General features: G+C 39.9%; 1 protein-coding gene across 6 annotated transcripts; it reads left to right on the top strand.

The window, feature by feature from the left end:
- The first annotated feature begins 590 nt into the window (after positions 1–590).
- Positions 591–27,468, top strand: MATR3 (matrin 3). Of its 6 annotated transcripts, XM_068698485.1 has the most exons (15): positions 1,051–1,271; positions 8,863–9,935; positions 14,643–14,704; positions 15,519–15,560; positions 15,890–15,993; positions 17,290–17,342; positions 17,794–17,919; positions 18,541–18,666; positions 18,895–19,065; positions 20,353–20,484; positions 21,430–21,473; positions 21,890–22,280; positions 23,656–24,049; positions 24,649–24,770; positions 26,409–27,468. In XM_068698485.1, the coding sequence occupies exons 2-15, from the start codon at positions 9,045–9,047 to the stop codon at positions 26,457–26,459; spliced, it is 2,709 nt and encodes a 902-aa protein (XP_068554586.1). In that variant the 5' UTR covers positions 1,051–1,271; positions 8,863–9,044; the 3' UTR covers positions 26,460–27,468. The 6 variants fall into 6 exon arrangements, with proteins under 6 accessions (XP_068554590.1, XP_068554589.1, XP_068554587.1 ...); XM_068698489.1 differs by lacking the exons at positions 1,051–1,271; positions 8,863–9,935 and adding an exon at positions 591–718; XM_068698488.1 differs by lacking the exons at positions 1,051–1,271; positions 8,863–9,935 and adding an exon at positions 932–991.
- Positions 27,469–27,749: the final 281 nt, after the last annotated feature.

Below are 27,749 nucleotides of genomic sequence, written 5' to 3'. Positions count from 1 at the left end.
AGGTGTGTGTTTGTTTTTGAGCACAATTGTTTTTTATTCTGAGCTTGTTAAGAGCTGAATTTCTTGGAATTGTTCTCTGAGCACATTCACATCATTTCAGCATTCTTTGTACCAATCCCATTCTTTTCAAGCACCTTCTGTGCTATTGTTGCATTGTGCTCTCCAGCCACACGTAGAGAAGAAAAATTAGCCTGTGGTTAATTCAAAAAGGGCAATTTTTGTTTTCCCTGGGAGATTGAATTCAGCTACATACCCTTACCATGGTAAAAGCTTCCCGGATGATGGAGAAATTGATAAACCTCACCACAACACGACGGAGAAATTCGTTATTTCGCCACAACGTTAAACGGGAAAGGTGTTGGCTGTGAAAGAATTTAAAATCATGGCTATTATTCGTGTGAGGGTACAAATATGGGCCCTAACACCGTGTCTGGGAGCAGACCGAGCGAGCTTTCCCCCTGCCAGCACGAGGTGGCGACATCGGCTCGGCCGATAAAGGAGCGGCGCAGAAACCGCGGTGGGTTTTTTTGTGTGGTGTTTTTTTTTCCCCTTTGCCAGAATCTTCTAATGAACCCACCAGGCGCCGAGAGCCCATTGTCTCGATCGTTTGGGAGCAGGTAACGGCTCGGTTGCGCCGAGGCCCGGCCGGGGATGGCGGCGGGTGCGCGGCGCCCGGCCTAGGAGCGGCGGGACCATGAGCGCCCGCCCCCCCGCACAGGTAACGGGGCGCCGCCATTTCGCGCTCGGGGCGTGCCCCGCTCCCCTTTGCCAGTCCCGGCGGGGTGCTAGGAGCTTCGTGCGTGCCCCCCCACACCCGGTTTCTCGGGGAGGCTGCGGAGGCGGAGGGCGGTCTCGAACCCGCGGCCGTGAGGGGGGCACGGGGAGGGGGGGGGGGGGGCGCTAAGCCAGGCCCCGCCCCGGCGGCGGCAGCGCGCGGGCCGTGAGGATGAGGCGGGGGCCGGCGGCGCGGCGGAGCTCTCGCGAGAACACGGTGAGCGGCCTCCACGTCTCGCGAGAGCGGCGCCGGCGGCTCCCCCCCCCCCCTCCTCCTCCTCCCGTTCCCCCCTCAGCGCCTCAGACGGCGGCGGGCGCGGAGCGGAGCGGGGCCGAGGCGAGGGCGGCCGCCGCCGGGCACGTGAGCGGGCGGGCAGCGGGCGGCACGGCCCCTTCCTTCCTCCTTCCTCAATCCCTCTCCCTCCCCTCTCCCCTTCTCCCGTCCCTCCCCCGCCGCTGCTGCGACAGCGACCGGGAGGCGCCGCCGCGGCCCGCAGGTAGGAGCGGGCGCTGCGCCCGCCCGGCCCGCCGCCATGTTGGGAAGCGGCGGCGGCTGCGCTGAGGGGAACCGTGAGGGGTGAGGGGGGGGGGGAGCCGCGATAACGGCCCGGAGAGCCGAGCCGGGGGGGAGGCCGCCGCCCGCAGCGCCCCCGCCCGGTGCCGCGGCCCCGAACAAAGCCCCGCGGCCCGGCACGGCCCTGCCCGCGGCCTCCCCGCGCTGTGGGGGCGGCTCCGGGCCTCGGTGCCCCGCAGCGAGCGGCTGGCACCGTGCTGCCCCCCCCCCCTCCCACCCGGGGCGCTGAGGGCGGCGGGCTCCTTCCTTCTGCTCAGGCTCCTTCTGCTCAGTTTCACTTTCCTGGGATTGGGGCTGCGGCGCCCAGCGGGGCTGCGGCGTTTTTGTCCTGCGGCGGAGGAGCGAACGGGCCCGTGTGGCTCCCGCGGTCAAAGTAATGAGCGGGGAAGCGCCTAAAATAAGCGGGAATGGGGAGGAAGTTTCGGAGAGCCTCCGGTGCCGCTTTGTTGTAGTAAACGGAGCGGTTAGGATGTAGAAAGAAAGCTGAAAAATCCACCTGAAGTCTGTGGCTTTTTTTTAAACGAAGCATACCTTTGGGAAAAAAACACTCAATGCCGTCTTGAAACAATTGAATAATCTAGCTTCTTTTTTCTATTCATCCTTAAATTTTTCAGTTTTTTTAAAACTAGGTGGAGTAGGTGCTTCTGACTTCCTAGAATAAGATAAGTGGAGAGCAGCTTCTGTTGAAAATGCCTTTTAAACCTGCTACTGTTGTGCCTTGGAAGAGGAAAAAGGAGTGTTTTCTCTAACTTGTTTGTAAAGAATTTCCTGTTTTATTTTTCTGAATTTTGGGACATAATAAATGAAAAAAAATATATATATATCAAAGCATCTATTTATCAAAATGCAGTGAAGCATATATTAATTTTTTAACGTATTATCCAGAAATTAGTGAACTTCTGACTTGGAGTTGTATTCAGAAATACACAAAATGATTCATCAATTGATTATGGAGAATAATTAAATTTGAGCGAGGGCACTGGCAGTTGAGCCCTGTGCAAATGTTTATTCAGTGTTAACCAAGTATCTACTTTTATGCTATGCACTAGTTAAGGAGGTGAAATCCAAAAAAATTGGATTGTTAACGATTCTGGTGAGGCTTGCAAGGTGATGAGCCTTTTATATGCTTGTTTTATTGGAGCTATCTGGAGCTACCATCTTTCCAAAACTTCAGTTTCTGGTTTTTGCACGTTTTTGGGTATGAAATACATCCCAACACTTAAGGCTGGGGCAAAAAAAAAATAAATAAAAAAAATTCCTAACCAGATCCTTAGAATGTGAATATCCGTGTTCCTAAAGGCAAAATGAAGAGGAGGAAAACCCAATCAGTCTGAAACACTAAGGATCTGTGGTATTACAATCTGTACAACTAAAATGTGATCCATATCTAAACTACAATTGCCTGGTTTGTTCAGGACTGCCAAAAGCTCATTAACTCAGGGGAAGGTACAGAGGTAAATATTTTGTGCTGCCCTTCTCTAACGCACACGCATCTGCTGAGGGTTTTGTTGAATGCCAGGATAGTTTGTGATCTAGCACTTGACAGTGCTTGGGGAAGCTGTTGTAAGCAAAAGCTGCAGAGAAATGACTTTCATTCACTTTTTGTTCACTTAACAGTATTTGCATAGTGGCCGTGCTGCTTGCATTCTTTCTTAGTGCTCTAAGTCAATGAGTCCTAAAAACAAATGCCCCACAGTATTTCTGAGCTAACTTAGTTAGCAAGTGTTTAAAGAACCGTATTGTGTAGCTTTAACTTAAAGGAGAGGTTTTTTCTTTGGGCACTAAAATGGGCAAATAGGCCCTCAATTCTTCTCTGCAGCTAGAGTACATCTCAGTGACCTCATGAACGAGATTTCAGTTGGGAAAGAATGCAAGTTTATCCCAGTTCTAGAAATGCCTGGAGGCACACTTGCATTCACTGATTAGTCAGAAGGCTTTTTAATCGCTTAACAGATCAAAATGCAATTAAAAAAAAAAAAGTACAATTGGTTCTTTATTGGAGCGATGCACTCCCTGGTTTGGTCTGCATTTGGATCATTTTGTGTGTGGCCTATTTCCTTTTAAAATACAATTATGGTATGTTCTGTGCCTCTGTAAAAGTTATGGTGCCTGGAAGAGTATTCATCTCCAAAACTAATGGGAATGAATAGAGATTGTCTCCTCGCTTTGGCAAGTGCTTCAACACATGGTCGTTATTACCAGAGTTTCTAGTCTAAGATCCTAAATCATTCCGCAGTGACTCTTGCTGGCAGATCCCTTTGTTGAACAAAGTCCTAACGGCTTCATGGAGCTTTTCATAGGTGCTGGAACCTGTGTGAATGCATCTTATTGTAGAGCTGGAGCCTGACCTTAGTCACAGACAGTGGACTTGCAGTGGTAGGAGGGAGCGCGTGGAAGCCATCGAGGTAATCGTGTGTTTATGGAGCTGTCAGTGCGGATGATGGCATTTATTCTGTATGCTCCTGGCTGCCTGTCTAAAAATAGACATTTTTTTTCCCTCCTTTACTCTTTCTGTACTGTTCCGGGGTTCTTTGTTTCTATTCTATTGTTTCTGTAAAGGAGTAAATGTACTCTGCAACTTGAATTGATGAAATTATGTAATGAGCAGCAGTACGAACTCAGCATCTTATTTTTGCAGTATTCTCTTATGCATTCAAGTGTTGGAAACTGTAAGTTCTTTGAAGGTTCTTAACTGTTAAACTAGTTATTTTAATTTCCCATTTACAAATAAGTCTTTTCATTTGTAATGCCTCTCTGTTCTGAAGCAATCTTCTGTTACAGTAACTTCAGATCTCAGATTGCCACGTGCTCCTCTGATCAAGCGAGTGAGATGAAGCTGAAAGTAATCCTAAGAAATGAAACTCTTTGAGTTGTTCTGCGAGGCCTGTATGTAACAGACTGTCTGATCTGCACAAAAAAGTGCATGCATCCCGGTGCCAGGTGCTGCTTAAGTTTTTGAGGTCATGATCCTTGGAGATCCACTGAACGAGATGTGTGTTGTTTTCTCACCTGTAAAACAGTGATATTAAGTAACCACTCTGAATACTGCTATCTGAAATAGGTGATAATTTGCATTTTCTGTATGTAACGCTGCTAGACAAATTGAGCTTCCTCCTTAGCCTTCGGAAACACAGCGGCCTTTTATTGTCCAAGTCAAAGTAACCGCGTAGGCTTGAAATCCAGTACATTCGGTCATTCGGCAGCCAGAAAGCATCTGCTTCTAATTTCCTTGCAAGTTCTTGTTTTCACTACCAGTATTTCTCAGAGCAACATGCAGAGCTGTCTGTCTGAATTTGTAACTTTGACTTGCAGATCTCTTCTGTAGATAACCTTTTATGCCACGATGTGTTGGAGACAGCTTTGCTGAGAAGCACATGGATTCTTCCAAAGCAGAATAGATGGTTGCAAAATGCAATGCTGCACTGAGATTAATGCCTAAGGGAGGAGGGGGGGGAAAATGTACATCTTTATCCAAAAAGCAAGGATTATGGATGAAAAATATTTATATTGAGATTTTTTTTCAAAGGTGTGCAGTCTTCAGAGGTCTTGTTACAAACTGAAGGTGTATTTTTCAGCTTGTAGATTGCTTCATGTCTTTATTATAACAATGTACTCAAAGCATATTGAATTTGATGACATCATTTTGGTTTTCAAGTGAAAGTGAAACTGACTAGAAGGGGAAAGTTTTCATTTTTGAGACTTCTCTGTTAATAGTGTAAGAATGGGTATAAGGTGAGATGCTCTAAGAAACTGAAGAATTAAAACTATAATGTTTGTACACATAGTGAAGAAACTGAGTGGTAGAAGGAATAGGAATCTGAACTACTTTCAGCCTATTGATGTTCCATAGAAGGTAGTAATTTAAGATGACCAATGTGATCAATGTGTCCCAAGAACTTAGCGAATTAAACTGCTTTCAGGAACAAACCTAAAATCTGCAGGGAACAAGAGTTCTATCAGTTTTATTGATAAGAATTTAAAATCAGTTTTCCTTAAAAATTACAAAGTCCTTCTATAGTGTTTGAAAATCAGCCTTACAGCCTTATTTTGGCCTTTATTTGGCAGCTGTGTATTCTGTAGGATTGAAATTTCTCGCTTTTTTTGTCTGCCTTTACAGAAAACTCTTATGCTACTTGTAGATATAAACTGTTTTTTTTCCATTATTCACATTTGTCTGGAAATCTAGTAACATTTTGACTTTAAACTTATTTCAAGACAGCTTCATATTGTATATTTTCAAATCTCAGTATGTCCAAATTTCTGACCACTGATCTTAAAAATGTGTATCTAATGGCCTGTCTGTTCCTGACATAGCTGAAATTACCTGAAGAACAATTAGCATGACACTTTCAACTCAGCTAAATCGTATCTGGATCTTTAGATGGCTTTGTTCAGTCGCACTCATCTTGTTGCTGTGACTCAGTTGATGGCACATTCGCTTAAAAGCCACCAGACTTTGGTCTGTGAGACTTGTCTCTATCAGATACTGACGTGAAATCTTTTGTAAGAGATCAATGCAGGAACCTGACCATGTGGAAGTTAAATGTTCTTTGCTCTGAGTTTTAGAGGTCTTCCCCTTCCTTGATTCGTTGTTGTCTTCATCAGATCTGGAAGAGGGGGGATGTTGAGAGTACAGCAGCAGTGGTAAGGTGACAGTGATGTGATGAGTAGCAATTTATCTCAGAAATTTCTAACTCTAAATAAGTCAGAAATGTAGTTTCTCTAAGGGCACCCCTTAGATACCTGATCAGGTGTGGGGCAGCTTACTGGTTAGCACACCAACTGCAAAGGTCATTTTCCATCATCAGCATACACATCTTAACTGTTCCCTTCGTGCTTTTTCATAAGATTGTCTCTCTGTCTCATTGTTTTTCTCCATTTCCCTGCTTTTATTTTTCTCTTGTTTGCTTCTTTCTTCTATGTGGGTTTAGCAGCCGCATGGCATCATTGTGTAAGTGTGGGGTCGAGGCATGGTGTGGAATCGGGTTCTCTGCAGCCCGGTTCCATGCAAGACTGGGATGTGTTGGGTTTTGTTCTCTGATAATCTCTCCAAAGCAGTGGATGATGAGCTGCCAATAGAAAATTGTGACAAGAGGATTAGTGAGCATCTGTTCAAAGAGAAAGGATTATTTTGGAAAGTGGAGAACTTTCCTGATGTAGTGAAAACCGGAATGGTGCTGGTCCTTGCATTAACAGCAGGACACACCGTGCCTTTCCTGACCACGTGGCTCTCTGCTGAATCACTGCGAGGGTCTGGCTCCTAAAGCTCCCTGGAACATCTGGCCGCATGTAGCAGCCGTTAAGTTCCGTTTCAAGCCAGTCTGAGTGTGCGAAGGAGCTAGAAGGAAACGGGTGCGTTAAAATGGAGGGAGTGAGGAATAACTTGCAAAATGGTTGGAAGAGTATCAAATTGAGTAAGGTAAAGCATGGTACTCAGATGAACGTTTCAGTGTTTTTTCTTTTTTGAACTCAAGGGAGTCTTGATTTTACAGTGTAGTTCTTAAATGCTTTCTGTTTGGTTGTACGTAGTGTGTTGAGCCTGTCCTGCACATCTCGCTCACTGTTTGCTGTGCCTGCCCTCTCTGTATTCTTGTTTCATTGCTCTCCTCTGATGCTTTCTGCGGTGCCTGTCTTCAGCCTCAGAGACTTTTAAACTTATTTTCATCCTCATGTTTCTTAATCTCTGACTCTTAACCCAAATTACACAATTTAATGTGCTAGCAAGTGACTCCAAATCCAAAGATTTTAAAAGCACAAATGAAATAAGAGTTTAGATGGGTCGATAATGGAATATACAGAAAGTTGTATAAAACAGTTACACAGAATTGTCTTTGAAAAAGTGGGTTTTATATACTCTCTCTTGTAGAATCCATTATTTTTCTATATAGGAGCATAGTTTTATAACGCTGCTACCTTCATATGAAATGGAAAAAGAAATTTGAAGTGCTTTACAGCTTTAAAAAAAAAAAAGAGAAACTTGAAGCACTTGTGAAACAGGGCTCTGAATTGAGCCAGCAGCTGGGATGGAGGCACACACATAACCTTGACCTTTTTTTCTTGTTTCCAGTACAAGAGAAATTGCCTCCTACACAACTGGTATCTTCAAGGAAAAGTCCTTGCTTTCATTTTGTCCTTTCCATTCCTCCCTAGACATACCTGTTCTTAGAAGCTGATTTCATTTGGAGCTGTGCAATTTATGCCTAATACTTTTTCAAGCCATTATGTCTTTTATGTGCAATGGAGTAGCAGTGCAAAAACGAAATGGCTCTGCAGAGGTTTGGAAGGGCTTTACTGCACTCAGGACCCAAAACAACGTATTCCCAGCAGAAGGGTTTCACGTGGGTGTAATTGCTCTAAATTCTGTGTATCCATCCCAAAGCTGAAGCAGCATGGGGGAGACGTATTACAGGTTATTCCTGCTCTGCACTAGTAAAAACAATATTTTCTGAAATATATCCATTGCACCAAAAATACACTGGATTTTGATGAACTCTGTAGTTAAAAAATTAAAGTAAATGGAGCAGAACCAGGTATTTAAGTGCTAGGTGAGGGTTTCTGTGGGCTGCAGGGCAGGTAGCCATCCCTGTGAGCTGTAGGATCTTTAACTGCCACATGTGGTCACGGTGTCAGTGCCAGCCGCAACCACGGAAGCAGTGTGCTGGTAAGAGACATGCTGCTGCTGCCTGGCAGTGCTGGCTGCAGCGTGGTGCCATCTACTGACCTCCCAGGGGTCTCTTTGGGCAGGAGGAGGGTTTCCTTGGGCCTCCCAGCCCAGGGCTGAGCCTGACCTTGTGTAGCTTGAGGTCTGAAGGTCCAGGCTGCTGTCACAGCTGCAGTGTAACAATAGTCACTTCCCATGTGCTGGTAGCTGTATAACTGCAATTGGAGCAAGAGGTCTTATTTCCTTCCTGCAAAATTTAAAACTTGGTTTTCTCATTCACATCTGTCTTCACGTCGGTAATTTGATTTTTACTGCATAAAGATTGAATATTATGTTTGGTCTTACTTACCAGATCTTACAGCAGAAGCTTGTTGCCCAAACTTCAGTTACTTTAAACTTCCTTTCGTCCTGTTCTGTGGTGGTATAGGTTTCATTTTCAAGTATGTATGATATGCCAGAGTCATCTCGGATTCTGTGGACTTAAGGTGTTTTTGTGGTCTTCTCACAGAATGCAGGTTAGCAATGTAGGTTATAAACCAAACCAAAAGCAGAGATCAAGGCTTATGTGCTAGTAAACCTAGATGCTTTCAGACATCCCAAACTTCAGAAACTCACTTGTCTTCGGTATGAAAGTAGTTTTTTGTAGAATAGTAGTAGCATGTACAGGAAACACTGCTGTATTTTTATCTGAAATGATTTATGTAGGTTCTGGGTACATCTTGAATCTGTTAAGTTATGTAATAAAAGCCTTGTAAGATTGAGCTCTTTAATGTTTTAGATCAACATGATGCATAAGTTTAAAACTGCATCTGTTTAAAGGGATTTATGACTAAAACTGCTTGTTTTTCTACAGAATTGTCTGGTGTTTCTCAGCTTGAAGAAGATCTGCAGTCATTATTGATCCTCTTTCTTGGCGTTACCATTTTTGAAGTGAAGTTTGCCTAGCTTTCTAGTGTGAGCTTTCTTTTCAGCCATCTTAAACCCAACCAAACAAAGAGATTTTGATCCGTAAAGTAGACGAGCTCTAGTTCTACAATGTCCAAGTCATTCCAGCAGTCATCTCTAAGTAGGGATTCACAAGGTCATGGGCGTGACCTCTCTGCAGGAATAGGCCTTCTTGCTGCTGCTACCCAGTCTTTAAATATGCCAGCATCTCTTGGAAGGATGAACCAGGGTACTGCACGCCTTGCTAGCTTAATGAATCTTGGAATGAGTTCATCATTGAACCAACAAGGATCTCATAGTGCACTGTCTTCTGGTAGTACCTCTTCCCATAATTTGCAGTCTATATTTAACATTGGAAGTAGAGGTCCGCTCCCTTTGTCTTCTCAGCACCGTGGAGATGCAGACCAGGCCACTAACATTTTGGCCAGCTTTGGTCTGTCTGCTAGAGACTTAGATGAACTGAGTCGCTATCCCGAGGACAAGATTACTCCTGAAAACTTGCCTCAGATCCTTCTACAACTTAAAAGGAGGAGAGCTGAAGAAGGTTATGGTAGAGATGGCAGATCATCCACACGGGAACCACCGTACAGAGTACCTAGGGATGATTGGGAAGAAAAAAGGCATTTTAGAAGAGATAGCTTTGATGATCGTGGTCCTAGTCTCAACCCAGTGGTTGACTACGACCATGGAAGTCGTTCTCAAGAATCTGGTTATTATGACAGAATGGATTATGAAGATGACAGATTAAGAGATGGAGAAAGGTGTAGGGATGAATCTTTCTATGGTGAGACTTCGCATAACTATCATAAATTTGACAGTGAGTATGACAGAATGGGTCGTGGTCCTGGTCCTGAGAGATCTCTCTTTGAGAAAAAGAGAGGTGCTCCTCCAAATAGCAATATTGAAGACTTCCATGGATTCTTACCGAAGGGTTATCCCCATCTGTGCTCTATATGTGATATGCCAGTTCATTCTAATAAGGTGAGTTACGCACCAGATGCTTCTATTTTCCTTTACGTTGTAGTATCTGTTCTGTTTTTACCTATTTCTTTAATTATTTCTATAGCCTGGTTGCTTTTGAAATGATCTGAAAGTTGGTTTGAGAGTGAAAAAGGCACTTGGTTTATTTACAAGGTAATTGTTAACAAACGTTGTAAACCAGGGCTTTACATTAATGTATTTTGTTTGCCCAGATTGCTTAACTTCCAGTCAAACAGCTATCATCTACTGGGTATCTTATTTGTATTTTACATCTACATGTTCTCTTAACCACAAACATCTGGCATTTAAGCAGTTTTTTGGTGGGTTTTTTATTTTTTGTTGGTTTGGGGTTTTTTGCAGTGTATCTACTGTGCCATTCGGGAAGCTAGTTTCAGCTCTCCTCCACATCTGTCTTGATTGCTGGTTTATACGTAGTTAAGATGCATTCTTGCACAGTTCTGCTTTTTCCCTGTCCAAAGGGAAAGAGTTAATGTAGAGCCCTGGAACTTATTTGCAAAAGTAAAAATCACGTTTTAGATTAGCTCATTCTTGCCTTTTTAATTTCACTTTAACACTCTATCTCATACTATGGCTGAAATTTGTCGTCATTTTTCTCCTTTTTCACAACTCTCTTAGACACTTCAAACTCACTTTTTATTGTCACATGTTGCATCTATCCCTGTAGACTCTCCGAGCAATCAGTCTGCCGCTGCAGTATCCTGCTCTGTGTTCCTAGTAGTGTTCTTTACTTGGCTCGCAAGTAGAGTGGATCTTCGAGTGTGTTCAGTTATGCTGAGACCTCCCTCTTAGTTTATTCATGAAATAGTTCAGCTCTCTGCAAAGGTGGCAGCGTACTCAAAATGGCCTGTTTATTCAGACGGTATTTTCAGAGCCTTCTCCCTTTCAGCTTTTCCAATTTTACTCATCTTGCTGATTTTCAGTGTACTTGGCAATTTAATTGGCTAATTGGCTAATACAGTGCCCCTCTTGTCACAATTGGTGACTAATTAGCTTGAAGGCCTTCAATTGAATGTAATACATGCGATTACTGTAAAATTGGTACAATGTGGAATTGCTGTTACTAACCATTTCTTTACAGTTACCTTTCAAAAAGTGCTGCTTCTATACATCTAATCTTTTGAAACATGAGAATTGTTCTGTCCCTCCAAAGAGACGATCAAGACATTTTAGAGCACATGCTGTACTAGTCCAACTGATCTGACGCTTTATTGTAAACTCATGTTGCTTTAATTATTTTATGAAAACAGTCAGAGTAATCCAGGTTTCTTGCCCTGTATTTGAAATTCATTTTTGAAAAAAGTTTAAGTATTAATTGAGATGCCATGCACAGTTTTGTAAAAAAAAGAAGTTCACTTGGTTAGATTGAAAACAAACTTCTGAGGCCCTTGAAGATGGCAACCAGTACTCCTGTAAGTAGGGTTCTTTTTAGCACTTTGTTTTAAAGCCTCGTTGTTCTTCGTGTGCTTTGGTATAAAGATCTGTTTAAAGGATATCCAACCTGAAATATCTTTCCAAGTATGAGAAATACCAAATTCTTTCCACAGTGTACCTTAAGTGACTGACTCCTTCTGTAACACATGAACCCATCTTTTTTAGCGACATGCTTTGACTTAAACTGCTGAGAACACCATAAAATATTTGAGATTGGATCTTCTGTGTCTTATGACCCAAGTTTGGGGTTTGTTTCTATTTCAGAAATCATGTCACTGCAAGAGTTGTTCTTTCTCTCCTTTTTTCCTCCGCTTTGCATACCGAACAGTTACAGAATTTGCTGTTCTGTATCTCTCACAAAATTCAATTAAGTAGAACTGAACTTGTGAAGTAATCGGATTTGAACCAAAATGTATGGAAAGCAGAAAGGGAATGCTATTCTTAGCTGGGACAATGTAAACTTATTTCTACGGTATCAAAATCTCATTTTCCCCATCCCCTAATAAATACTATATAACATTAAAAAAAAAAAAAAAAAAAAGCATGCTAAAGCAGTATATCTTTTAAGCCCAAGGAGGGAGGTAAACACCCTAAATGTAGCTTAGCCTGGCAGGCTAGTCCTGTTTTTTCTTTTCTTTTTTTTTTTTTGTGATGTTCTTAATTGCTTTGATTTGAAGTGTATGTATTTGTGATCCAGTTTGTTTTGTGTCTAATTATGAAGGAAATTTTGCCCCATTTTTTTCAGGCATTTTGTCAATCTTGACAGCTTGGTCAAGGAACGAGGTGTTAAATGTGTAGGGATTGTTTTCCCTGACAAAGACAAAGGCTGATGCAACACGAGCAGATGAATTTAGAGGTTAAATGCTTGAAACTGTGATATACTCAAAGGGGAAACATGGCCGTGTCCCTAATAATGGAATATCTAAAATTAGGTCCTTAAGTTTGGCCTAATTTTCTAAAGAACACCATGTCCTCATGCTTGCATCAGTTGAAGCAGAAGTAATCTGTGTTTTAATAAACTCGATTCAGAATTTCTTTAGCTTAACTTTGGGCATTCATGTTAATTAGTGTCTAAATATCTGGGGCCCTGCAATGAGTGGCACTTCAGACTGGGTGTAGGAAGGGAGTGAAGGGCTGTTGAGATTAAGAACTGTATTAATAAAGGGGTAATAATGTAGATGAGCTACTGTTGTTCTGAAAACTTTCCCTGGGGGAAAAAAAATCCTGTTTTATACATTCGATCTCCCTTTTTTGCCAATTTTTAAAAAGCTTTTGAAGTATAAGAATTAGATCCCCCAAACTTTGGCTCTAGTTTGCAGATTATTTCAGTTTATAATAATTTTAAAGTACATGTTAAGACAGCTTCAAAGGGGCGTTATGTTGAGCAGAACCAGCCGCTGAGGCTTTACAGATTGGGCACCTGAATTTAGAGGGTCTTTCAATGTTTAAGTGTTTTCTGTACCATAGCACTAAAACTTGTTACTGAGTTTTAAACTGAAGAACCTTTGGTTTTAGGTACTGCATGTTCCAGAGATAGTGGGGCTTGCTTGTGGGTTTGGGGGGCTTTTTCTTTTTTTTTTTTAATTCTAATGGCAAGTATATTTGTTAATTTATAGTTGCAGAGCCTACGTCTTACTGGCTTACAAGAAAAAGTAGTGCTCTCATTTTACATCTTGATTTAAAAAAAGAAAGTTTCATCCTGTTCCATGTTATAATTTGTAGCATGGAGTAATAATCCAGTGCAGTTTAATGACAGTACTTTATGGGAGACGTGAAATCCCTTTTTTTTCTCCCTTGTGGAAAGTGCTAGATAGGCTTTTAGCGTATGGAAACAGTGCAGTGAGCGTCAGGGTGTCTCATTGTAACCAGAGGGATGGCTGCAGTGTGGTGGAAACTAAAAAATCAGGAAAATCATTTAGGAAAAATCATTTGCCAGTGCTGAGCAGAACATGAAAAGACAAGACATCTAAAACAGTTGGCCAACGCAGTGTGTGTGTTCACTTCTGAAAATGCAGCTGACAAGAAAAAACCTCCAGTTGTTAAACTGCCCCCAGAAGAGCTGTAACTAGTCTCCCCCTCGTTGCTCTCCATGGACCCAAAGCCAGCTTGCCCCGTACGTCTGCTGCTGATCCCTTGCTTACAGACCAGCAGAGTGGAAATAACACCAGGGGCTTACCCTTGCGTAGCCATGGGACTGAGGAAGTCCTGTTGCTTTGTAGGAATATCCCGATGTGGTCAGGCACCCCGCACTTAAATAAAGGAAGAGTCCCCATGCCTTCCCTCATCTTGAAATAAACAGCTGGGAGGTGAGCTCCCTTTGTAATAAAAAAATAAATAAAACAGAAAGCCTCGTTCCTTACCTAGTGCTAAGGCCAGAACCAGAGGGAATTGTACATTTAGCAGACACTGGTAAGCCTCTAGCTAATGTAAAAAGATAAGAATAAAAAAAGAGCTCAGGTAGCTTGGAGCATGCAGTTAACGTCCTTTCTCGTTACTCAAGATACTGGCTCTTATGTAGTGGCTTCTGTAATTGCACAATGTGTTACCCTTTGTGCTGCTCACTGCCCCAGCTCCTCTAGACATGAGGGATAGTTGCATTATGAACTTAACTCTCATACTGAGGTGATTTGGTTTAATTCCATTTTTCCTCCCTTGTACCATCTTGATTAGGTCCCCTGTTTGTCTTGATTATTCCCCTCCAATGCTCGTGTATTTTTATATTTCACATATATAGTTGTAGTTTGTCCTAGCTATGTACTTTCGTTCCTTTTAGTCTTTCCTTTCTGAATTCCTTGCAGTTTCTCGACTTCTTAATGGTTTTAAAAACTTGAGTGTTTAGTTTGCATTAATCTTTGAAAGTCCGAGGAATAAAGCAGAGAGAGTAGAGGAAATTCTAAAATTACTGGAAAAAAAAAAACAAATCTCAGCATCCAGTTCTGAAGGTTGAAATTGCACTGCTACACACGCATACTGTAGCAGTTACCCTCCTGCAAACTTTGCGTGCTGAGGCAGGATCAAGCCCCTAGATCACAAGGCATTTTTCATCAGACACCTTTTCACCCAGGCTAGAATTTAAGAGGTGGGTCCAGTTTCAGTGTGACTTCAAAGTGCACACACACAATTATTTTGCTATCTATTTATGTATCTAAGATACTTCAGTTTAGAAGAGAAGATACTGCACTACACAACGTTATTTTTGTTAAAAATGGCTTTCCATATATAGCTTTTAATTTTTAATTATTTACTTTGCTGCAGGAGTGGAACCATCATATCAATGGAGCGACTCACAGCCGACGTTGTCAGCTGCTTCTCGAAATGTATGAATTTGAAGTACATTCTTGTGGCGTGAGGGCGTGTATAAGTAAACAACTGTCAACTGTGGTGCACAAAGCAGGTTTAGAAAACATGCTGTGCATTGCAGGGAATAAAGATGTGCTACTTAAAAAAGCACTTTCAGGGCACAAAGGATATTAGTTTGTAAATTTGGAATCCTCCTGATTTATATGTAATATTTTAGAGTTATCCTAAGAGTCTAATCACAGAATCGTCAAGGTTGAAAGAGACCTTTGGGCTCACCAGGCCCAGCTGCCCCCAACCGACTGAGTGCCCCCACTGAGCCATGTCCCCAAGTACCACGTCCACACATCCCTTACACACCCCTGGGGTGGGGACCCCCCCAGTGCCCCGGGCAGCCCGTCCCAGCGCTCAGCCACCCTCTGCGGGACCAAATTCTGCCTGAGGCCCGCTCCGGGCCTCCCCTGGTGCAACCTGAGGTTATTTCCTTGCATCCAAGCAAGTCACTTGAGAATTTTTTGGTTGGTTGGTTGTTTCTTGCTAATCAGGCTTGTTCCAGTGTTGTTTTTTTGTAAAGGGAACTCCTGGTATATGCAAATCAGTTTATACTGTGACAGCCAGGTTGCATTTAGTGTAGGAAGTTTCTCTGAATGACACTTTGTCCTTAAATACTATTCATGTTTCTGGAAGCAGTACTGTAGTTGGCAATGTTAGCATGTGTTGTTTATGTAACGTGTAAAGGCATTGCTGTTCACTCAATAATTTTATACCTGTTTTTGTACAGTGAGAGGTGATTGGATTTTTCTTATCTTTGTTCTTTTTTTCTTTGCTTTCAAGATACCCAGAATGGAATCCTGACAGTGATTCAGGACATGGAATGTAAGTAGTAACGAATGATGGACAACAGAAATTGCACTGTTATTCTGCTGGTTTGAACAATACAGTCTTAATCACAACTGCACAGTTTTGGTTGCCTTTTAATCTTGATGCTTTGAAGTACCTGTTACTTTATGTGAAGCTCTTTGTAACATTTGATGTGAAACATCCTACTTTCTTCAAATGGATAACTGTCTGTTTTCTAGTAGCTGAAGAGCAGCAGCACGAGTAGCTAAAGTTGACTTGTCCTTGGATATTGTGTAGGAGTTGGGTGACAATAGAGACTTAACATATTTTGTTTTAAAATTAAGGCTTTCTTTCCCTTTTTCTAGGGGTGATCCCTTTATGTTGCAGCAATCCACAAACCCTGCACCAGGAATTCTGGGACCCCCACCACCTCCGTTTCACCTGGGAGGACCTCCTGTTGGGCCAAGAGGTAACACTAACACGCACCCAGAGTGGATGTCCTTCACTTAAACTTCAGCTCATGTGAAGTACCAGACTTGAATCAGTTGTGTTCTGAAGTTTTTCAATGTATCAGGATTTGAGTGAGAGTAGTTAGACACTGAATGGTCCCAGCAGCAACACCAGCTTTTCCACTTGCTGTGCTTGGGGATTTAGTTGTGTTTTTTCTTAACCTACTTTTACCAGACTTCTTGATTTTTCTTTTTTGTGTTTTTAGTTTGTTACTGGTGTTTTAGAACAAGAAAAAAAAAAAAGGCTCTCTCTCTTAACAGTGGAACTGAAATACTTTTACTTTTTTCCCCAGTATATATACTTTCTTTCCATGCTTTCACCCATCCCTTGACTACCAGACACATTATTACTCTTTTTATCAGATGTTTTATTACAATCAATCAGCACATGTTATGGGGCTTTACATTTTTTTCCTGTCTAGAAGTCTTTTGCGTGTCTTCTGTTTAGCTCTATGTTAGTGGATTTTTGTTAAATTTGCAAAAACTGAATGTCATGAGTCTTTCCCTTAATGAATTTGACAGATTTGCAAGCCTTATCTTCACAGGAAGGCAGAATAAAAATCAGGTGTTCACATGAACTTGTTACTTCTTACCTTCTAAATAGTTTGAGTGAGTAAAAAACAAAACCAATTAAACATAGATACCCTGATGGATTGCATGTCTTTAGAGACTTTAAAGGAACATTTAAATATAAAAGCATATGTCATGCAATTTCATTAAAAATAACTGATAACTTTTCAAAACATCTCTGATTTTTTAACCAAGGTATTTGAAGGACTGTTTCCTCCAGGAGTCCCTAGTGAAATGTGTGTTATGATAGAATTGGTGCTATTTTAGAACCAAAAGTAGGATTCTTTTTCTGCAGCTAGAACTTCCGTTGTAAGAAGTCTGTCTTCTTGGAGATTTCAAACCTTTTATATATGAAGGCATTTTTCTATGACAAATATTACTCTAAAACAGGAAAGATGTTTTTCACGATGCTTTACTTATTTCCTGGTGTTTCAGCTCATTAGTAAATGCAAGTTCTTCTCTAATATTGAAGCGAACAGAATCAGGAAGGACCTGAAGCTGCAAGAGCTCTGAAAAGCACAAAATTAACAGCCTTTTCAGATTGTTAATGATTAAATGACTTCTTAAAACTTGATGTCATTCTGTTTTAGTATTACAAGTGACGTCTGTCTCTTCGGAACTTCTAAAGAGATGTTAATAGCCTTGTGGGTTGAACTAAACTTACTCATTCCTTTCATTTTTTGAAGGAGCTGGAAATGGAAATATGCAAGGACCGAGACACATGCAAAAGGGCAGAGTGGTTAGTATTAAAAGTTTCTCTAAAAATCTTTGAGGAACATTAACCTTTTTTTTGTGAATATGCTTTTTGTTTACTTTCATAAGATGTTCTGAATGAATGTAGTGTCATTAAAATATTCAGATATTGAGACTTCTTTGTGTGGGAATATTGAAGCTGTGGAATGAGATTGGGGTTTCATTGTACCAAATGCTCTACAAAATGTGCTAAAACTGTACAGACTATTTAAATGTTACATAACCTCTTAGGAAGAAGCTGTGCGGCACGATAACAAAAAAAGGAGGCTTTGGCACAGCAGGCATCTTTTTCCATGAGAATCCCTGGATATTCTGTGGCTTTTCTGTGTGTCTAGTTTTGATTACTAATGAAGATTTAAAATATATACATATGTCTTGAAAGACTTTTAAGGTTCCCTGGTACACATGTTGTGTATGTGTACTTTTGTCTTCAACAGGAAACGAGCAGAGTTGTTCACATCATGGATTTCCAGAGAGGGAAGAACTTGAGGTATCAGCTGCTTCAGCTCGTTGAGCCATTTGGAATAATTACAAATCACCTGATTCTAAACAAAATCAATGAGGTAAGATTAAGCCCTATAGTAGTGCTGTTGGCACTGCTTGCTTTCTTTGATATGTGTGTTGTCTGACCTGAAATTTTCATAAGAGAACTTGACTACCAAGCAAGATTACATGCTTGTCACCAAGATCACATGTGAAGGGAAGAGTGACTAGTATGCTTCTTTCCACAAATGTGGTAATACTGCATTTTAAGGTAAATATTGTTAAAATTCCATCTTGTTGTTGTTCCCAGCTTTCTTAAAAATACACTGTTGGCAAGTTCGGTTCTTGTTTTAATATCCTCTGAAGGCTTATTTGGTCTTAGTTTAGTGAGATTGTCATATCTTGAAGGGTGGAAAAAGCCAACATGAAGTGAAAAAGCCTGAAGGGGGGAAGGAAGCAATTGAATGTTCTGAATCCAAATGTAATTGAAATGTGAACAAACAGAGTAGTTCTGTTTGTGCACCTAAATAAATTATGTGAAATTCATACTGAGCTCTGCAGGCCAGTTAATGTTGTAACCGAAAAGCAATTTTCATCTTTGATACAGACATTTTTACAGGAAAGCAAAGAGCTAGAGATTTCAAACAGAAATACCAGTTCCTTGAAGGAGTGGTGCTTAATCTGGTTTTGTATGATTTCAGGCATTTATCGAAATGTCGACCACTGAAGATGCCCAGGCAGCAGTAGAATACTATTCGACAACTCCAGCGCTCGTATTTGGTAAACCAGTCAGAGTCCACTTGTCACAGAAGTACAAAAGAATAAAGGTAAAATACGTGGGCTTTTTTCTTGTTACCTTATTTTCATTTGGGGCAGTCATTGTTACCAGGCCATTACATTTACATTTTTACTCCTAATCTAGCTACTTCTCTGCTATTTCAAGTTAATCAAGGGACAAAGATGCATATAACTTACTCATTGCTTTAAGTGGTTCAGTATTAAGTACATTTTCTGTAGCATGTACTTTAACAAATGCGTTCACTCTTAAATTTTAGAAACCCGAGGGCAAACCTGACCAAAAAACCGAGCCGCCAAAACCAGAACTTGGTCGTGTGATTCACCTCAGCAATTTACCTCATTCGGGATACTCTGATAACGCAGTACTCAAACTGGCTGAACCATATGGAAAAATTAAGAACTACATACTCATGAGAATGAAGAGTCAGGTAACTGACCGTAGGAACATAAATGCGTGGATTTAAACTGAGGCTCAACAGTGAGGTAACTGATGCCTCTGTAGGCTGCTGCTGCAGCATAGAAACAGAAGTTATTAGAGGGCTGTGTGGGTGGTGTTTTGCTATTTAGCTTACTGTGAAGTGTTACTGTAACGTGAGCTGATATTTTTTAAATATAAAAGTAAAACTCGGCCCTAGCTGTGAAGCAAGCATATTTAGCTTTCAAGCTTAACTTTTTGTTAGGCACATCTCCTAGGCATTTTGAACCCTTTTTCTCGAGGTTGAAGAAGCAGTGCCTATGGGACACTAACAAATATCTTCTAGTGTTCCATGTTTCTTTCACTTACCCTGTATTTTTCATTCTTTAAGCAAAAGCAGTACTGCTGTGGCTCTCAAAATTGGAAAAAAAAAAAAAAAAACAAAACAAAAGCAAAACTTGATGATTAGTACAAACACTTTTGTATGCACATGTACTTCCAAGCATACACAAGAATTTTAAGTCTCTAGTTCTAATTTTTTTCCACTCCACTATCCCAACTTGTTGTTCTTACCTTCATTTAAATAAGAAATGTTTTCTTTCTTCAGAGATGAATTCCACAATGCCACGCTCATGTTGTGGAATCAAAAATTACTAGAATCTATTGTATGACCCCCTAAGAAGTCCACCGTGACCTTATTTCACTGGAGAAACAAAAGAACCTTGCTCAGTTTGATGCAGAAACAGCTTTCTTCTATCTGCTGCTGATGCTCAAACCCAGATGTGCAAAGCTTGCTCAGCAATCTTAACGTGCTGTAGGCTTGTTTCCATGGAGGAACATCTCATAAAGCCGGGCTTGTAAGCCAGTATCTGCTGCATTTCTGTTTCAAACTTCTTCAAAAACAAAACAACAACAAAAAAAAATTACTCAAACCCCTAGATCTCCTTGGTACCTTGAAAGTCGCAGATACTTTAGCACCAAAAAAAATGAGTTTCATATTCCAGATGCTTTTTTTTGGACTCAATTTACGCTTTAAGGTGACTTTTTCAGATTACTTAAATACATGATATTTTGTTTCTGAAACTCTCTAGAGGATTCAATTATTGAATTGAAGATGAAGGAGATGTAGAGCGCTTTGGAAAATACTGACATGTTTAGCTAGTTTGGAGGGGATGCATATACCTGGATCTCATCATTTGGTTTCATCTTTTTGAAGTGCTGTGTTTTAAGTTAACACTTCCACTGGCAAGCTATTCGTGTGTTTTGTGGTAGTTTCTGATGTGTATTTTAATCTTTTCAGGCTTTCATTGAGATGGAGACCAGAGAAGATGCTTTAGCTATGGTTGAGCATTGTGCCAACAAAGCGCTTTGGTTCCAAGGCAGGTGTGTGAAAGTGGATTTATCTGAAAAATACAAGAAATTGGTGTTAAGGGTAAGTACTGTTTTTAGTAACTGTTTTGTAATTGTAATTGAAGGTGTAAGTCGGAAGACAGCTATCACTTATTGAGAATTCAATGCCACTTTAAAAATTATTCATTGTCATATTTTCTGGTGACTTAAATGGTATTTAGTAGGAGTGTGGTGTTATGAGTTGTAGAACAAAGTAAAAGGAATCTCCTTTCAGATTTAAAACATGAAAAAACATTCTAATTTAATTGATTTAGATTTTAAATAAACTTTCTCTGCTTAAACATTCTGTAATGTGGATTGTTTCTTCTCATCCTCCTCTGTCAAATGAACTGTGATTCAAAATGAGAAGCTGGGTGGAAGACCTGTGTGCATTGTAAGACTTTGTCAAGCTCTCTAATTAGCTTTTAAATAGTCTTTTTATTGTGCAACATGGAGAAATCTTACTATTGCACATGGTCACATACCAAAAATGAATATTTAGTGGCAAGTTCAAATACTTAACCAGTGCACTGACTTGTATAGTATTAATATGGAGAATAAGTGGAATTTTCTGTTCAGTAACTCTTATTTAAGGGAAATGTAAGTCTTCAGCTTTCTGTGTATTCCACTTCTAATGGTAGTGAAAAGAGCATAGATTAAGACCAACTTCTTGCCTTGCACTGTGTCTAATCAGTTCATAAACAAAAGAGCTGCTGTATTTGACTTTCCGGAGCAGGCTATCCCATTTTTGTATCAAATAACAGATCATTTTCGTGAAGAAAGACTGGGTATTACTAGGTTCGTGAAGTCTTGTCTAACATAACAGCAATTTATTGATTGTTTGCAAGTTGGACGTTGTATAAGAGTACTTGTGGATTAGAATAATTGGAAGTGCTTGACGAGATTTTACGGTATAGTCTGAATTAATGCTGCAGTGCTTCTATAAATAATACTCTACTGTGACTTACGATTTTTTTTTTAATTTTAGATTCCAAACAAAGGAGTTGAACTACTGAAAAAGGATAAAACTAGGTAACTTCCTATTATTAAAACAGAACACTGTTTAAAAGAAACATAAAAATACGTTATACAATGCATAGAAGTTGTACAAAAGAAGTCTGGCAAGCTCTGAGATTAACCGTTTCTAATACAGTACCTATTCTTTTCCTTTAATGAAGGAGATTTCACAGCCTCTTCAGGCTCCTCAGGAAATCTGTTCCAGTCCTTAATTATCCTCGCCTTCCTGCAATTTATACCCACAAGCAGTTGTCCTATCTTGTAAGGACAACTTGCAGCAGCCACTTGAAGACTCGTGTTATGTTTCTCTCAAGCTTCCATTTTCTGAACTAAACACCGAGTTTTCAGGCTTGTCTTGAAAAATATAACCTACCTTTTTTAGTCATTTCTGGGTGCTCTTCACGTTCACAAACAAGTATTCTTCTTTACAGAAAGAGAACATACTCTCCAGACAGCAAAGACTCTCCAAGCGACAAGAAGTCTAAGACTGATGCTGCTCAGAAACCTGAAAGTGGCAACGTGGAAGATAAAACTAAAGAAGAGAAACAAGATGATGCTGCTGAGCCATCAGGCGCTAAAAGCACTGAACAAACAGACCAAGATGAGCCTAGTTTACTCCTTGAATCTGAAGATGAGCTGCTAGTGGATGAAGAGGAAGCAGCAGCACTGTTGGAAAGTGGCAGCTCAGCAGGAGATGATGCAGATGTTGCCAATTTAACTGATGTGACTACTGAAGTAAAAAAGGAGCCAGCTGATGATGTGACCGTAAAAACTGAGGGAAATGTTGTGGCCAATCCAGCAACAAAGAAAAAACTTAAAAAGGTAATCGTATAGCAAGGTACCGGAGCATAGAAAACATGAATTTGAATAGCAAACCTCATTCTGTTTTAGATAATTTCTGTGGGTCTGTCTTTAAAATGCATGCATGTTGTGCCTGTCTGAAGAGAAACAGGTGTAAAAGCCTCTGTGAAGAAAATGGAAGAACCCATTGGATACAAATTACAAATTAAGTCAGTTAAAAATCAGTGTTTCTGTTTTGACAAAAACCAGTAACTTGTGGGCTTCCACCCAAATAATTTCCTGGGATTTTTTCTTTCTTTTCTCACTTTTCTCTTTGCTCCTCTCTTGACTAATATCAAGCAGCCAGGAACTGTTAGTCCCAGCAGCCTGGCTGTAGTTACTCTTTGAGCACAGAGCAGAAAAATGATATTGAAAAATATATTTGAGGCTTGAAGCTGTTTTACACTTCAGAAAATTACATGTGTATCTACTAATTATGTTTAGCCAGAGAGGTAGACATTTTTCTCACCAGATGATCACGCACTCTCATGTTTATGTCCTCTTAGCTGCTTTTTTTCCTGTTTAAATCTTACTTGGTTATGTGGAGTAGCCTGCAAAATGGCCAGGATGCAAAGTTGCAGTAACTTCATTGACTGGAATGTTGCTTCATAAAAAAAAAAAAAGAAAAAGCAAGGCATGTTCCTTGCTCTTAATGAGTGCTGTTTCTTGTTATGTGGCTACCTGTCAAGGTAAACCATCTCAAAACTCAAACTTGTTTTCTTGAACTATATGTAGAGCACGGATGGAAAGCTAATGCTGTTTCTCTTCCTCTACTACTCATGATTGCTGTTAAACATGTAAATACTGATGTCTCCATATCTGCAGGAATGTTGCAAAAAAAGCAGATTTCAGAGAAATTTGCTGTCTTAATGAAGCTGGATTTTAAGAAACCTTCATTATTTTTTTTAAAGGGGAAGCTCCAAGCTTTCCAGTGGTTGGAAGAGCGATCTTAGTAATTTTTTAATGACCTTTCATACTATTAGTGGGCACAGAATTATTCTGAGAAGGTCCAAAATGACATTCACTTACTTTTTTTTTTTTTTAAATTTTCATGTTAGGACTTTCAAAATAAGTGTAATCAACAAGCTACCAAAATTATCAAGTTGCAGATATGTTGATTTTTAAAAAAAACACTATGGTAATATTAAAATATTTATTCCAAAATTGAACACCTGACTCTAGGACAGTGGAGTACATTTAAAAAGAACTTGCTACATTTTGAATGAGCGAGATAGGTGTTGAATAATTTTAGCTTTTTCCGGGAAGTCTGGAGAAGCTGTTTCTCTTCTGAAACCTAAGACAATTTGAGGGAAGCATTTAAGAATAAGCTGACTTAAGGAAAACGTTTTCTCAACAGCGATACGTGGGTGGCTTTCCACGGAGCATGGAAGGCTTTGTCACTCTAGATGAAGTTGGTGATGAAGAAGACTCGGATCATCAGAAACTTCGCAAGTCGGGTTTGGCAATAAAAGCTGCTGGCAAAAATGATGATAGTTTGGCAGAAATCAAGGTAGACAAGATTGAGGAGCCAGAGCAGGAAAATGAAACACTAGAAAATGGTACCAAGACTGAAGAAAATCCGAAGGCTGAAGCTGCTGAAGCTTCTGATACCACAACAGCACAAGATACTGAGAAAAATGCCCACGAAAATACAGACACCCAGGATGAACAGGAAACAAAGAATGTCCAAGAGAAAGCTGCTGTTCCAGATGAATTTAGGATTGGGCCATACCAGCCAAACATTCCTGTTGGTAAGGCTGTTTCCATTTCTCTTCAAATATGCCTTTGTACATTGCAGTAGCATTTCTCATTTCATTTGACTTTTATTTCTGGCAGTGCATTGCCTTTGAGCCTTTCATTTTAGGGCTTCCCACTCTTCTCTCCTTCTTCACTCCTTCCCTACCTCTAGTTTTCTCTTTCTGTTATTTTTTCCTTATTTTCATACAGTTCTCCATAACACTTTCCTTAGGCAGAAATTAAATTGGAAGAGGTGTATTTTAGCAACACAGATTCAATTAATAGCACAAGTCACAGTAGTGATATTAGTTTAGATTCATACTAAATACTCAAAACTCACAAATTGATCACAGAACGTTGTTAGTTCTTTTGAAGGGACCAATAAAATAGACCCTTAAACTGAAAAGTTGATTTAAAAAAAAAGTCTGCACATATTTAGTTATTACTGTAGGTCCCTGGCTTGAATAAACTAAACCAACGACTTTTAAAGACAAAGCAGCTTTTAATGTAAAGTGGATTATGGTTTAAGATTTAGTTTGAAATGACATATGACATTAAAAAAATTGATGTAGAGTAGATCTCTTAGTTTATTTTGTGGTGTTTACTTCTCTAGGTGTGAATTATGTGGTACCCAAAACAGGGTTTTATTGCAAATTGTGTTCCCTGTTCTACACAAATGAAGATGTTGCAAAAAAGACCCATTGCAGCAGCCTTCCTCATTATCAAAAGTTGAAGGTAAGGCAAAAACTTGTTCATTTTAAGTGGCGTGATTCTTTCCTGGGGAATAGATCTGAATGAAACCGGACTGAAGAAAAATAAAATAAAAGCTTCCAGGCAGTGGAAATTGGCTTATTCTATAACTTCTAACTCAAGGTAGATATCTCCAAAACTTCATCTTTTGAGAATAACAGACAGGATACACCTTTTAAAAGATGGGTTCCAGCATTTTTTTAATAAACTCTGATTAAAGAGGGCATTCTGATTGGATTAGACTGCAGGCTTAGAGTTAGTGGCGCAAAGTAAATACTGGTGACTCAAATCTCTTCCAGTTGTCCCTTTGAGAGTATTTTTAACCAGTCAACAGAGCTTAAGCTGAATTTACATATTTTTGTTAAAAATCCATATTTGCAACTTCTGATTTTGTGAGCATGTTTTGCAGTTTCTAATTGGATTAGGTATCACATGATTGCATGGCATGAATGGTAATGCTGCTGCTGTATTTTTGTGTACTGTGAGCTGCTTTGAAATACCCCTTCCCAGAAAGGGAAATCCTAAACAAAACTCTTAATTAACGCAGTGTTCACATCAATTGATTTCATGTCAGTCAATTATTGAGCTGAAATCAAAGTCGGTGGGTTCCATAAGGAAGAAGGTGGCGTCTCAGATCTCAAAACGTTTGCTTTCCCTCTTGCAATGCTAGGCAACCCTAAAACAAATGTAGGGCCCTGTATTTGAAAGGCAGGTGGCAAAAATAAGTGTCACAAAGCAAACAACATTATCAAGAATTAGATCAGAAAATCAACTACCATGCAGAATCCTGTAGTAAGAAAACCTCACTTCATCCATCACCCATAGCTTTTTTCTTTTTTATTTTTTTTTCCATTGAGGTACCTGATTTGGGGACTTTAAAAGACTTGCTGTATAAGGGGACATGGGGCAAATGATCCAGAGAATTGTTTACAATTTATTAACTTGATTATGTAAATTAAATGTGTTCTGATTTGCTTTTTCTGTGGTAGAAATGACTGGTGAATGAGCTGCTCTTGAGTGACTTGTGATGCTGGTGTGGGTTTAAAATTGGGGAGGGAAGGGGAAAATGCATGTTTTGTTCCAGTGGCAAGGCACTTCTCTAGCTGGGATTCTTACTCTCTTTGAGAGTGGTAAGAGTAAATAATTAGATGAATTGATATCGCTACCAAATACTGAAATGATACCAAATTCCTCAAATTTCCAATGCAACCCTTCTCTAGGGAAGGGAGATGTTTTGTCCCTGGCACTGTAGATGGCTAATTCCAACCAGGTAAGTAGCACAACCACTGTTGTGAGTCCACGATGAAGTGGAAAGTAATTCTCTTGGCTTGCCAGCCTGTTAGGAAGACACTAATGGCAGGACCACATAAAAGCTTGCAGAGGCTGCCATTTGGATGTTTGCTGTTGGTGAGCAGTGTGCTCAGTATTTTAATGATAACGTAGCACTTGAAAGATCTGCTTCATGTCAGCATGTGGAGAAGTGCCAGTCTTGTTTGTTTGACCTCTGCAGTTGGCATTCATAAATTTTACAAAGTGAAAATTGGGTTTATCTTTATGGTCTTGATGTCGGGAATGCAAGAAACTCTTAAATATATCCAAACTATGGTTGGTTTCTTTTAACAGAAAATTCTGGATAAAATGGCAGAAGACCACAGGCAAAAGAAAGAAGCATAAAAGGAAGGACGGATGTAAGGAACAGTGGCTTTGTTTTTAATGTTAATCTTTTTTAAAAGCAGTACAAGTAGTAGATGGAAATACTGTATTCTTTTTTGTTTTAGTGAAATACAGTAGGCATTATAGGTCTATTCATGTGTTAAATGTTGTAGCAAAAAGCATAAGCAGTTAAGTTAATGACAAAAATTTGTTCTTAATGTGGGAATGGCAACAAGTTTTCGTTTTGGCACTTCGAGCTATTAAAGACAAAATATTGCATCTTTGTGGAAAGCTCATCTATGGCGAGAAAATTTCCTTTAAGTGAAATTTACTACTTTCAAGCTTCAAAAATTTGTCTTTCCATTCTCAATAAAAAATAAAAAGTAACACTGTATTTTTTTCATCTAGAACATTCCATATTTCAGTCTGAGCCTAGCAGATACTTAATTTGGAGTGTAAGGCTGTCATTGCATTTCACTTTTGAAAAGTCTTTAAATGTAAGTTGCATTTTTAAATGTTGAATTGCAGTTTCTTTTAATGTCATTGCTGTTATATAGCAAATAGGAAAAGTAGTGATTAGTCAGCTTTACAACTTTGTGATTTTTTTTTTCTAAGCTCTTGATAGACTTTCCTATTTGGCTATACCTTGTATTTTTAGTGGAAAAGTAAATGCCCATTCTCCTCTGACCAGTATTATTTCCTTGAGCTCTTCCTGCTTTTACTTGAATCTTGTAGCTGTCGTACACTTCTGGTATAATCAAAAGCAGCATTTGAGTCCTGAAATGTAAAAAGGTATCTTTATATTCTTCACATGTAATTTTTTCATACCTGCATTTTAAAACTGTTTTTGTTAACCTGGTTTCGTCAAGGATCTTTAGAACTGTGCTCTTAATGTACCTGCACATGTGATATGTGAACAGGAATTTGCATGTGTAACCTGTGTTTATCTGTAGTTTTTGTTATTTACTGCTTATTTGTGAATTCAGGTTACTAAAGTGATTTACCAATAAACAAAGCTAGGCAATGGTAATTTGTTAGAGATGTTTGGCATGTTAACCAGTGTTTACTGAGCTCTTGACTCCCGTGTTCATGGTACCACACTGAAACTCTAGCTCTCTTGAAATTTGCATGTTTTAACACCTGTGATTTTGCAGCTTACTACATAACTTTCCTTTCTCTTTTCTAAAACCTCTTCCATTTCCAAACAAATTAAAATGACTTGTTAAAACACCGGTAGGTATATTCTGATGACGGTTTCATTTCTTAACTTTTATGGTATTCTCATCACAGCTGAAGTACAAACCGCTTCAT

Source organism: Anas acuta, chromosome 14 (genome assembly GCF_963932015.1).
Source record: "Anas acuta chromosome 14, bAnaAcu1.1, whole genome shotgun sequence".
NCBI lineage: Eukaryota > Metazoa > Chordata > Aves > Anseriformes > Anatidae > Anas > Anas acuta.
Note: the sequence above shows the minus strand (reverse complement) of the source record. Positions and strands in the feature narration are given on the sequence as shown.

What these genes read in the sequence shown, in the direction of transcription:
- MATR3 (XM_068698485.1), top strand. Translation starts at nt 9,045, where the DNA reads ATGTCCAAGTCATTCCAGCAGTCATCTCTAAGTAGGGATTCACAAGGT. An exon ending in CTGAAAAAGGATAAAACTAG is followed by an intron (nt 21,474 to 21,889) that starts GTAACTTCCTAT and finishes TCTTCTTTACAG; the next exon opens with AAAGAGAACATACTCTCCAG. An exon ending in CAAAGAAAAAACTTAAAAAG is followed by an intron (nt 22,281 to 23,655) that starts GTAATCGTATAG and finishes TTTTCTCAACAG; the next exon opens with CGATACGTGGGTGGCTTTCC.